The sequence below is a fragment of the Xenopus laevis genome, chromosome 3L (assembly GCF_017654675.1).
Source record: "Xenopus laevis strain J_2021 chromosome 3L, Xenopus_laevis_v10.1, whole genome shotgun sequence".
NCBI lineage: Eukaryota > Metazoa > Chordata > Amphibia > Anura > Pipidae > Xenopus > Xenopus laevis.
In genome coordinates, this window is record NC_054375.1 from 91,328,489 (window position 1) to 91,342,211 (window position 13,723).

General features: G+C 35.8%; 1 protein-coding gene across 5 annotated transcripts in view; it reads right to left on the minus strand.

The window, feature by feature from the left end:
- Nucleotides 1-13,723, minus strand: part of LOC108711237 (plexin-A4) — a 521,236-nt gene that overhangs the window by 144,518 nt on the left and 362,995 nt on the right. For all 5 annotated transcript variants that reach the window (XM_018252771.2, XM_018252773.2, XM_041586588.1 and 2 more), the window contains one exon: nt 10,963-11,063. In XM_018252771.2, coding sequence (XP_018108260.1) covers nt 10,963-11,063 — 101 coding nt within the window. The remainder of the gene's footprint in view (nt 1-10,962; nt 11,064-13,723) is intronic.

Here is a 13,723-nt window from a genome sequence, read left to right on the forward strand (position 1 = left end):
ATGATAGTGCTGTATATTACCTTTTTTTCTGATTCTCTATGCCAATTAATGATCCTGGGACTAGACTACACCTTGTATTTATCAGTATTTATCATAAAGACTTCTGACCATTGTTCTGGCCTGCTACTCACTAGATTGTGTCCATTGAAAATAAAATGGCTTTGCAGCTTGGCCTCTATAGATGCATTGCTGAATCAGCTATAGCTAAATTTTCTCTTATATTTGCTTCTTTAGACCATTTGAATCTGAAACTTGCATCCTTCCCATCCCATAATATGCTACTTTTTCTGGGGACAGGCAGTGCTGTATTTTGGTCCAGTACAGCCCTAGACACTGGTGCCTCCAAGTTTGTGTAAGTGACGTGACGCACACAGCTTACGTTGTGTCACCTCCACCCGAAACAAGCCTGATAACCCATCCATTTAAAGCTGCCTTCCTAGGCACATGCCCTCGGGTGACTATATACAGTATAAATACAGCCTTGGGGACAGGGAAGACCCTTATGGCTATTGTTTGAGTTCAGTGGTGACATACCTACTTTTTTTTATTAATACTGATTTTTATCAATCAGTCAATACAGGTATTTATTAACATTTTTGGAGGGGCATAACAGGCCCACACATATCCATTTGGACAGCCCTATGACTAGAGGAAGGTAATTATATAATCAGGCAACAAAGAAAAAAAAATTATAAACTGTACACAAAAATTCAGAAAAATGGGACAAAAAAAGACATATTAGTACTGCAATTAATCCTCCTAAAACAGCGTATCTCTGACCTGCCAGCCCCATGCTGATCGTGACACAAGTGTAATTAATGCAGAGCACATTCACAGTTCCTTATGCTGAGTTAATATGGGGATAATGTATGAGAGCATTGTGCAGCTAATAGCATTATTTTCTTTTACAGCCCCAATGGCAGTCACCCAGTCATTTTGTCGGAGAAAGTCCTTAGTGTGGACAGCACTAAATCAGCAATGATGATAAAATGTCAGTGGACTTAAATAACAAGAAAGAGCTTTCTAGGGGAGTTCTAAGAAATCTCATTCTGTGCTGGGCTGCTATGCATTGAGATGTAAAATCATTTTCTAGGATTCCATCAAGTTAATCAGAAAAAATAATTGCTCACTCTGCAGTCTGGGTTATGCTCTTGTTTGCACTGATTGCAGCTTTCCTAAACCAATAGTTTTCTTTGCTGTAGTCATCTTCAAGTACAGTATGTGCCTGAATTCCTGATTTCATTACGGTTCCTACCAAAATTGTATTTTCATAACATATATGTCGTCAACATCTTCCAACTTGTTAAACTCAGACTGTCCAGCGTCTAGCCCTCCAGCTACTTGCAGCTACAACACAAGACCCAGAGTCCCCTGATAACCAAGGGCTGGGCATCGGTGCTTTAAAATTAAAAAAAGGTTTTGCAGTTTTGCCTCTCAGTGAATACTGTGCATTGCTTCAGGCAGTACTCGTCCAGCTGGGATAACTGGAAAAGCAAATGGATACACTGTGATGTAGCTTGCTGTATTCTTGAGTGCCTTAAGGGCTGGCAAACATGAAATTACTGAGCACTGCAGTTAAAAGAAAACATGCTTCACATTTTAAAAATATAGCACAATGCTACAGCCAACCCATTCCCCTTAACCTGCTGCTAAACTGTAAACCTAGTTGCCATACAGCAAATGGCTTTCCAGCTACCTCTGGGCCATGATATTTGGTAAGCAGATTGCAAATGCCCATAATATGTGTACGTTTCAAGTGCATTGAAAGGGGATTGTGTTACTATTACAAAAACAAAAGGCAACCGCGATTGCTCCTATCCAGTGTTGATTATGCAGCCAATGAGGTAATTTAAAACATGGGGGTCCTTGGTTTATGTCTGTTTGCACCCTAAGTTGCATACAATGTTCCAAAATTTACATCATTTAAATTCATTTAGATCTATTTTACTGTGATACCACTGCAACACCTGAAAGAATGATTTTTGTGTTGTGAAGGAGTGTGAATGATGATACTTTTTTAATGGAAGTGTGGGGGGTATTAGGGAATGGCAATGCATCAGCACCTTGGACAACAGTCTTTCTTCACAAAGGCCTTTGCAGGTCAACAGGCCTGATATTGCCATACATACAGTATTTGGAAACTCACAGTGGGACTGTAAAGGTGATTTTCTATTGGCTTCTGCCTAAAAAAAAAGGTTGAATATGTGCTAGATGTCCGAAAAATGTAAATTTTTATGAAGAATTTATTTAGTATCTAGAAAGTATTGGACACTGGCTAGTTCCTAAAGGAAACTGACCACGAAGGCTTCCAGCTTGAATTTGGATGTAAGGGACATAACATATGCAAAGGAATTCATAGCACTTCTCATAAATATCTGAAGCACCTTCAGCACACACTCATCATTTTACAGCTACATGGAGATGCTTGACACATTTAGTAAGCAAAGCCATGATCTCAAGGAGTTCATTAATACAGAGATGGAACTTACTAAAGGTCATCACCATGCGCAATATTTCAAGAAAGAAGCATTTCCTGTAAAAATCCTTCTGAATATTAGTGCCAGACACTGATAAATGCCAGCAAAATCAACTCAATCTGATTAAGGTATGTTTCCAAGTGTGTGTGTGTGTGGGGGGGGGGGGTCATTTAGTTTGCCGTTTTATATTGCTGGGAATTTATCAGTAAAATAAGTATTTAAACACATTTTTGCAGTTCGAAACCATGCGAAACATTCGAAGGTTGGAATTTTTTGGCTACTTCGACCTTCGAATCGAACGATTCGAACTAAAAATTGTTCGACTATTCGACCATTCGATAGTCGAAGTACTGTCTCTTTAAAAAAAAAATTCGACCACCTACTTCCCCACCTAAAACCCACCAAGGTACAATGTTAGCCTATGGGGAAGGTCCCCATAAGCTTTCTAAGCTTTTTTTGCTCTAAGGAAAATCCTTCGATCCATGGATTCAAATCCTTCGAATCGTTCGATTCGAAGGATTTAATTGTTCGATCGAACGATTTTTCCTTCGATCGTTTGATCAAAGCATTTGTGGTAAATCCTTCGACTTCGATATTCAAAGTTGAAGGATTTTACTTCGAGGGTCGAATATCGAGGGTTAATTAACCCTCGATATTCGACCAATAGTAAATGTGCCCCATAATGTTGAAAGCCCTGAAGCAATACAGGGCAGATATAATCATCATCCCATAGCATAAGGTGAAATAGAGCTTTGATTGGGTAGGTAAGGTAAAGGGGCTTTTTATACTACAAACAGAACTGAGCAGTTATATCCCTTTTCTATGTGTCTAGACCCCACCATGTTTTATATAGTCTTCTAACTCTGTGTCCAAGTATGTGACAGTAAAGGGTCCAGTAGTAGAGAGTTATATCTCAATGTGGTGTGGTATCACTTTTTCAACCATGAACAATAGGATAGCGGTCAAACATCCCTTCCTTTGCACATCTTGACAAACTAATTCACTCTTCTGTCCCATGTGAATACCAGGGGGCATATTTTTTTTTAAATGTTCTTCTTGTTCTTTTTACAACATAATGTGAAATCTTCCTTTGCCTGAATGGGACTACAGCAACAAAAAGTTTAATGAATGGCATTGTTTTTCATACATATATTTTTTTTTTCATCTTTTTTTAGTGGACCAATCTGATTTAATGTCAAAACTGAAGCTTGTAAAGCCGCGTGAACATTATAAAACCGTCTATACACATTTTTAAAGGTTAAGAGAGGCAATTTCCTTTACAAACTTCCATTACAAACTTCCATTTTAAGAAAAATATGTTTTCTTAAAAAATAGCGACACTGACCCTCGATTTAAATAATATAATGAAAGTTTTACCCAACACCCAGACAATGCTGGGTGTTTGGTAAGAACAACAGAAAAAAACCCAGTTGAATTTCATTATTTTGTTTCTGAAAAGGTCTCTGTCTATCAAATATTTATGAATGTAAAAAACCATCTTTTTGTCACTAGAGAAACACACCTTACAATAGTTTCCCGTGAATTTCAAATGGAAGGAAATCTCTACAGAAACTTAGCCCGCATTCCACATTGCACTGCTAAAGTCATGTAAAGGCTGAAGTGTGTCCCAACTATTTTGGCATTATGGTAATTTTGTTCTTTCTGACCCTGCACTGGCATTCCATTTCAATGAGCTTTATAACTATCCACCTTTGTGCCCACTGACCTTCTGCACTGGAAACCTTGTATCAGTGGCCACCTTCTTCAAACCAACGGAGGCTGACAATGGGGTTTCATTCCTTATGCAGCCAATCATGCTTCACATTTCTTCCCCCCTATCTTATTCCAAGTAAGAAGTTTAAAACGATTAATGAAATCAAAGACCGAGTATGCTTTATACTGCCTGAAAGTCAACCAAGCAACATAGTAAGAAAGAGGGATTGAGATTCTATCTTACTCTCTGTAGACGTCTTGAATTTCCTAAGATCTGTTAGTTAGAATTAGACTCTGACAAGAAAGGTAAACTCAGGGTCAATCAATTAGGCTGTGCCCTGTTGGATGGATTGTATTGCCTACTTCTTTCAGACAGGGCAGGGTATTCTTTAAAGTGGGCTCTCAGCCATGGAAAATAGGAAAAGTATATGGAAGCTATATGTGAAAGTCAGAGCAAAACATTATGTATACATATAAATGTAATAATATTATATATATAATTTATATGGATAGATAAATAGATAGATAGATAGATAGATAGATAGATAGTACTTAGGCTCTTTTTATTTTTGCTCCAATAAAACTGGCTAGAATGTGATATGAACCGTGGGGGCCTATTTATCAACAGCCTCATTTTGGTGGTTTTAGTGTTTTTTGAAACCACGCATATACTGACAAATTCTATGGGGCCTATTTACTAAAACTCGTATTTTCTCATTTCTTATTTTCTCATTTCTATTAAAACTAATTTGACCTCCCAGCCACGAATTGCCTTAATTAGTCAAAAAATCTGATCGGAAAAAGTTTGTGCAGGAAAAAATGTGACAAAATTGTGCAAAAATTCAAATCTTGTGACTCTTTTTAAGTGTCAAATTTTTGTCTCAATTTGTTTGGATTTTCAGATGAAAACCAGCATCAAACAGTCCAAAACCCTTGAAAATTATGAAGGGAAAAAACATCTTCAAATTGTAAAAGGCACATCTGCCATTGACTTTTACATGACTTTGACAGGTTTTAGCTGGAGTAATTTCAGATTCAGATTTTTAGCAGCTTTTGGAGCATAATAATAAATCTCGAAAAAAGAATCTCGACAACTTTTACATGGCAAAGTTCTGCAATGATGGTTTTCATGGTTTTTACACTTAATAAATCACAATTTTTTTAGAGCTTTAATGAGAAAACCACAAAAGATTCATGGAAAATTTGAAATTCGATTGTTAGTAAATGCCCCCCTTACAGTGTAAGGGTTGTAATCTCCACTTGGCCTGAGACTGATGTCAATAATGTATAATCCCTAAGCACTACTTAATATATTAGAGCTATATAAATGATAGATAATATATAGAAACATACACAGTGCAGATCCTGGAAGCTCAAGGAACCTAGACTAAGGAAAGAAAGGGGGATAGTTATATTCATATGTTTTGCAGTTTAACCTTTTGCTTGTGTACCCCAGTGGTATTTGGGTGACATGAGAAATTACACCACACTCCGTTCTTTCACATTGTGGATAAGGCTCTTAGCTGGCTCTACATTGTAAAATACACTTAGTTTTAGAGCAGAGCAGTTTTTTTCCTAGTGTTTTTTTTTATTTGTTTAATTTTTTTATTTTACCGTTCTCCAGCATCACACAGGCTGGAATCTATTTGATACCAAAAGGTTAAACTCAACAATGAGATTAACTAGAGCTATTCCTAATAATCTCTTCCTCACACAGCATTACAACGTTACCCATTTGTTTAAAACTCTATCTGGGGAGTCTTCAACAAACAAATTATCAAGGAAAAAACGATAATGTTCACTGTAGCAGAGTTTGTTGTTATGAACTAATGCATCTTTAATTAAAAACTTTTATTTCTAAAATAATTAAGCCTTTTTGGTGAGTGACAAAATAGCTTTATATTGGAGAAGAGTTGGAATAGACATATCCTTACAGGTAGAATTGCAGAAGAAACCATTTTTGGAAGATGTGATGCTACTCACATGGATAGTATACACACAAGTACAAACTTGTGGTACTGAACAGCGCCTGGGGTCCCAGGATGTACAGAAGGCTCAGTGGGGCACTACCTGATAAATAGATTTAGTATAAGTTTATGAAAACTGTCTTACCCTTAAAGTTTAGGGAGGTCAATTATTTTGCTGTGAGGCCCAGTAACTTCTAGTTAAACCACTGATCTGCATTTACGGTTGCAGAACACCTTTAATGCATTTAACACGGTAGACTAAAGATGAAATCCTTATTTACAACACTAGAAAATAAGTTTTAGTTCAATACAATAAACATTGCCACTATAAGACCCAAAAAATAGGCCCGTCACCTGTGGAATAGTTGGGTTCTGCACTAATAACTTGTTGGAATCCTAGAGAAAAAAGGTTTTAAGGCACATCTGGCTTCATGTATTCAAAAGCTCTACAACACACTGATGAGCCCCAACAAGGATGGAAACAGTCTGTATTTCAGATCCGCACCTATCATGGCTGTGCATTAAAACACAGTGTGTGAACTTCACCCTACTGTATATGGTATGTCATGAGAATGGAAAAATGTCAAGCAAAGCTGGACTTTTTCATTATGTTCTCAAAGGGATTCTGCAAGCAGATTACAATGTGATATTTATCACTAGAAAATCAACACTTGTTTCTCATTTCTATGTCAAGAGTTAAAACAAAACAAAATCCCAATCACTCTCATGTGTGATGCTTTGCTAGGTAAGAGACTCACAACGTAGAATATATTTTGTTACATGTCCTTTTCTTGCTCCACATATGTGATCCATGTCCCACTGTCACTCACTTGTATTGTTATCACAGCAGCCTCTATTTATACCTCTCCACTCACTATAAAATGCTATTGATTAGCTCTTTTTCTATAGCATTCTGCTTTTGCCTCAATCACCTCTGTGGTCGGGTGAGGAGATCTGCCACTGTCCTTGACACTGTCCTCTGTCTGCCACTTTTATAAGACCTAGGTACACATAGCCGTCCATGCCAGCTAATGTTAGACCTGGCAGTCTCCTGCAAACCTCAAGAGATCGTGACAGCAGCCAAGCTACTCGATTTCATTTCACACCATCTAAATGATTTATCAGAGTCATTGTATAGCCAGGATCCAGGGCTGCTTTTAAAAAGCCGGAGATAGTACATCAGCTTGCTTAAATTTGATGCTCGCCCATTTATTACAACTCCCAAAGAGGTGCACTTAACCCTATCAAGGTTGCAGCGCTTAAGGCATACAGGCTGTATTACCTGCATTAAGCTAATGCACGAGCAATAACATGAGAAAGAACTGATGAGATAAAAGTTCCATTAGTCATAATGGTAAGTTAGGGGACATTTTCTGCAACATACATTTGTGAAGAAGAAAACAGATAAAAATCACAGGAATATTTATTGCACAGAAATACAATGTAAGAAATCCTTATAATAATGTACTTCACCTAAGCTGTCTGTTTTAAAAGACATGTTGATGATACTAATGTTATGCTTTTGTATTATTGGAAAATGCAATAAAATAAAAATCACAGGAATAAAACACGTTTCTATAATTATTATGTATATTTGTGATATCTTTACATTCAAAATAAAACTGTTAAAGCATAATGGAAATGTGCTCCAGTGCAATAAGCAATAGAGATGAGATGTTTGCTTTCATTATTATTCTAATGGTACACGATTGGTTACTGTAATTGTCAGGGGTGACTGTGCTGGGGCAAATTTGCACCATTTTTACTACATACATAGGTTCATAAGCAGTAATTCATAGCAAATATCTTATTAACAGCTCAAGAAAAAAATAATGAAAGATAAGTTTTGGTAAGTTGTATGGGCTAGGGTAGAACCAGTCGTCAGCATGTGGTGCACATTCTCCAACAGCCAATTCCCACTGGAATATTATAAAGCAGAAAACAGCAACATATAGATTTCTTGAATTAAAATGACTTTCTTTCATTCTTTATGGCATTACAGAAACATTTCAGACCCAATAAAGGGCTTGAGCCTGAACACTGCATCAATGCCCTAAAGAATGCTCGAATGACATTTACAGTAATTTTGAAAAGCTACATTTTGCTGTTTGTTTTTGTTGTCTGTGCTAGGACTGCACAAATGTAAGTTGATGCTTCTTTATTAATGCAGTTTCCTATATTAATAAATTAAGCCTTTGCCTTTCTGTACCGCCCTCATCTGGACAAAACACATTCATGGTATTAGCAGCTCTCATAATATTGAGCATCCTATTATGGCAACTTTTTATAAGATGTGTTAACGTTATTATCCAGAGAGTCCAGAAAAATTTACAGATATAAAAATGAAGGCAGAAATGGTGGTCCCTTCATGCTACCTTTTTAAAAGTATAATTGACTTTCAGAGAATCAATAGCCTTTTTGCTGCTCTCTTTCATTAGAGTCGAGTTTCCTTTTGTAGAGCTAGGACAAGAGTAAAGTTCATGGAAATCAATTACAGCTCCCTGGCATTGTGCCGTGGCGCAGAGAGAGCTTAGTATCACAATTCAAGCCGAGGCAGAAAAGCAGTCACCTGAGAGCACATTCTGTGCCATCACCCTGCTTCAACAGCACTAGCTGGCAGCTAAATCCCACCCTCGGAACATAGGACACTAGAAGGAAAAGACATTTTCTTTTCCTTAGCAGAGTCCATGAAATCAATGGGAACACAAATATAAATCTGTAAGTGTACAAACTGGCATAGAAACCAGTGTAATTCTTGGCTATGCAGTTTTATTACCTACACATTTTTTATTCCAGGTTTCTATGTGTGGCTAGACTAGCACTGAAAAATTGTATAACTTGGACATTTTTACATCTCCTTTTTAAATATGCCCTTAAATATTCATGCATTTTATTCCTCTTTTCTGTATGGCTTTCCTCACAGTATTACAGTGCCTACCCACAAGACATTCAGGCTTGCGTTTTCTCTTTAAACTCAAATTTAATATCTTTGGTGCAATAAACCTTAGCAGTTAACATACAAGCACTGTATCTCTGCCAGGTAAGGGTTCATTAGAAATAGTGAAATACCATAAAGTGAGGCAGAGACTGAAACAGTGGGGTGTTCTAGAAAACTCTGATGGCAGGAGGAAATCAGCAAGTAATTTTTGACAATTACACTTTTACATTTTCCAGTTTAGAAGCATAGGATATTTCTAGTTGAAAAACCAGTTGTGTGTCCACATTTTACAGGAGTGTTTCTATATCATAGATTCCCCATACAGTATGGAATATGTATGCATTCAGTTTTTTACAACAAACTACAACTAAATAAATCCCCAACACCTGTTTTTGCTACATACTTATTTTAATATGGCTTGGATTAATTTCAACAAAATTTTCTGCAATTATTTAGTCTCCACTGATTCCTCAAACAAGTTTTCACACTTGGAATAAAGTCTAGATGTCTTCTGTAACATTTAGAACAAGATACATTCTGTACAAATCTCTACATGGAATAGATCCCCAGTCATTTAACCTCTGCTGGAAGTACCATAAAGTAGTAGACTATAACTATATATGGTTTAAGCTGTACAGTAGTGGGATCATTTTGGGAAGCAATTGGCTAAACTATCAAATTTTATTAGTACAAACAACTCCATAATAAAATAAACAAGCTAATTTCAATGAACACATTGAAGGAACTAAGCAGCATACATGGACAAAGTGGATATAGTAGGAAAGTTACAAACAGCCTTCTTGCAGGTCAGTTCTGGATATGGTAAAAAAAACAAATATCTGCTGCAACAGCATTATACACAATTAAAATTACACAAGTCTTCAACATCTGTGATCTTTAGTGAACGTAGCTATGGCATGTTATGTGCCTCATGCTACTTAATACTCATACTGACATAAAAATGTCCTGCACAATTTTCCCACAATGTTATTCTTAGAGACAGTTCAGATGTATTTTAACATGCCAAATCTAAAACATCATCTGTTATCATCAGCATTTGATAATAGAGCATCAAGTATTTGCTATTTTTAAACTCAATTAAAAAATGATCCCAGAACTGAAAGTGACGCAGAGCTGCCAGGGGACTGAAAGCAATAACTAAAAACTTTAATTTTACATGATTTCTGGGATTCTTTTGCTGTGCTATATGCTATTCCTGCTTATTTCATGTATTTCATAAGTACTGTGCCTAAGCATGCTTGTAGGAAGCAGCAGACTTTAAATCACCATAACAATATAAACAATTATATTCTTTTCTGTGCATGTAATTAGTAGGTTATGCAGAATACAGCCTTCTAATTTGGGGTGGTTCTTTGCATTAGCAACTATCGTTTATTTTTATTATTTAAGATTGTCTTTATCAACCGGGGCATGATGGAAAAATTAAAAGTAATTTCCATTTTGTTCTTTCTGTGTCCTCTTTGCTTTGTTATGAAAAAACATCTCTTTATAGTTCCTTAATTGGCGTACTCTACTGGCATGTAAATGCTAATTAGTAATACAATTTCTCATGTCAGTTCATAATAACCTTGGAATCCAGCCTTTATTTAATATACATTTCCCAAGAAGCAGCCAGTTTAAATATATTACATTCTATAAGCACTTCGATAGTGTGGCACTGATAGAATGCCAGTAGATGACTGATCTATTGAATTAGTGAGGCCAAAAATATATAGATCAGGATAGGTAAGCTATGATTAGTAAATGTGTACCATAAAATGGAGAACTGGTATCTGGTTTAACTCTAATCACAACGCAGCAAGATGATTCGAGATGGCAGAACTGAAAAAATTTAGACCAAACTCACGTGTTATGAAGAACACACCATCCACAGTGAGGATCTCCAGAGCCAAGGCACTCGCTGCAGGTAGTATATTGTCCACATGATTCAACTGGCACCCGTGTAAGCTATGTAAGAAAAACAAGAAAATGTTTTAAAAATTCAAAGTAGCTAGGAAGCATGCAGCAACATACTATAAAACATACCAGTGTATTCATAAATGTGTATTAATAAGTGCATAACTTAAATAAATATTGATGCCTTGTAAAAATTCATATATAACATGCATTAAATTGAATCAAACATTGCTATGTACCTCACTGTAAGCTATAGAGTATATTAATTGTATTTCACTTAAGAGTTACTTGCTGCACCATGTAGGCTTAGGTTGGCCATACAGTATGTGAATCAATACTGCCTACTGAATTTGCCACTCCTGACCCAGTAGGCAGCCTTTCGGCGTGTCTCTTGAGTCAACATGCAAGCTTTAATCGACTGATGCTGGTTATTTCACATAAAATGTAGGTGATATATTTTAGACAGTTTTTAACAGGCTATGAGGCTAATTTGCATTTCTATTGGGGACTCCATATATATATATATATATATATATATATATATATATATATATATATATATATATATATATATATATATATATATATATATATATATATATATATAGATACACACACAATCCGGTCTTGATAAAGGTCTTAGAATTAGACCGAAACGTTGACCAGCTCTTTTTAAATGTAAATTAATAAAAATGGATTTTTAACCTTTTTGCCAAATCCTGGTGTGCATCTTCGTTTTTGCAAAATATATATATGTCTTTACATGTATTTTGAATACACTTTGATTTTTTCACCAAGGAACTCGGTGTTGCTGGTCATTTCTGCTTTATTATCTATTTAATTTACCTAGCACCCGAGGTAAGCTGCCCATATATATATATATATATATATATATATATATATATATATATATATATATATATATATATATATATATATACAATAGTAAAGTATGCCCCAGCACTCTAGTATTATACACAATAGGAATGAATGAAGCAGCACTCGATTAATGCAAAAAGTGTATTACAATTCAGTACATCACAAAGCGACATATATATATAATATATATATATATATATAATACACAAAAGCCATGAATATCTTGTAAATTATATCCTTATAAACTGTGAGTTCTGATGTCATTTCTGTCACATGACTCACTGAAACTTGTGTATTATAATAAATAAAGTACCCCCTCTGAGTTTCATGACCTGAGTTTCATGACCTGTATAAAACACTCGGCCTGCAGCCGCTAACTTATAATATCCTCATATTTTACAAGAGGTGGTACTTTATTCACTATATATTGCTTCTGATTAGAAAAGTAGAGACTTACTAAAAGGTATATGATGTGTATATGAATGTTCTTTTGTTTCAGTTCTGTATTATGAATGTAAAAATACAAATATTTATCCACAAGGCTAGAAGTCTCTACTTATCCCAAAGACTGTGGGGCAGTACATTGTTTTTATTAATAATTTCCTTTCTGACATTTACTATTTTCCCTTCACTAGTAAACCTCACGTTTTATCTAATCAATAGCACAAGATAAAAACTTTGCAGAATCCAGCTGGGAATTAAACATGAATCTAAGCAATACTGGCCTTTCTAGATACATTTCCAGCATGTTCAACCTGTGGCTGTCAAGAAATGCCGAGTGGCATAGTCCATCAGTTGCAGAAGGTTTAAGGTTAGACATCCCTGGTTAATTTCATAGTAAATCATGTAACCATATGTTGGCTCTTCTAGTGCAGAGTGCACTAGAAGGCCACCTTGGGGGTGGCATGCACTCCCAAATTGCCCCTGTATTTACAACATCCTATCTTGCACTAAATAAATGTAAAAAATAAAAATGTTTCCTTCCGGCAAAATATATTTTCTGACCACATATTGTGCTGAATGCAGAGAGTGTGAGAAGCCCACTGTCTCATAATTTCCGAGTTTTGATTTCCTTCACCTCCCATTACTGTCTTTATTATTGTGTGAGTGTCCCCTTGGTTTTTCACCAGGCATTGTGACGAACAATTTTCTATTGTCACGTTCAGGCAAAATCTTATCTATGAGGAACATTTCCTTAATCAATGAAAACATTGCTTTATTCTGCTCTGTGTCATCATCCTTCCATGTCTCATGAGAAAGTTTCTTTTTAAGCTTGAGGATTGCTTTGAATTTTGTGCCTTTTAAAATCTGTAGTATGTTCTGCATAATATTCCAATTTTCCTAAACAAGACATAACAGGAGTCCTTTGTAGGCCATGTATTTTCTAGGGTTTGAAAATCAGGGTAGTCAACTTCAAATTTTCTTATATTATGTTGTAGAATGTCCTATTCAACTTTACAATTGGCCTTAATTTTATGTTGCTCTGTGAAGGTACAAATTTCACGATCTTGCTACTTTTTATAACTTATTGCTTTATTTAGGCTCTTTCCCATTCATCTTTCTGACTTTCATTCAAAGGGTCTTGTTTTTGAACAAAAAGGTAAATAATATAAACAAATTGCAAAAAATGTAGAACAATTAGAAACTGTCCAAAATATCAATGCATGCATGAAACTTAAAGCCCATCAAAGCTTTCTTGCAGGTGTTCATGTCCATGACCAATATAACATACTTAAGGAAACACGTCTAGGTGGAGTTTGTATAAACTGAACTCATCCAACCTTTTACTGCAGGGGTTCTCAAACTTTTTACCCATGAGCCACAAATGAATG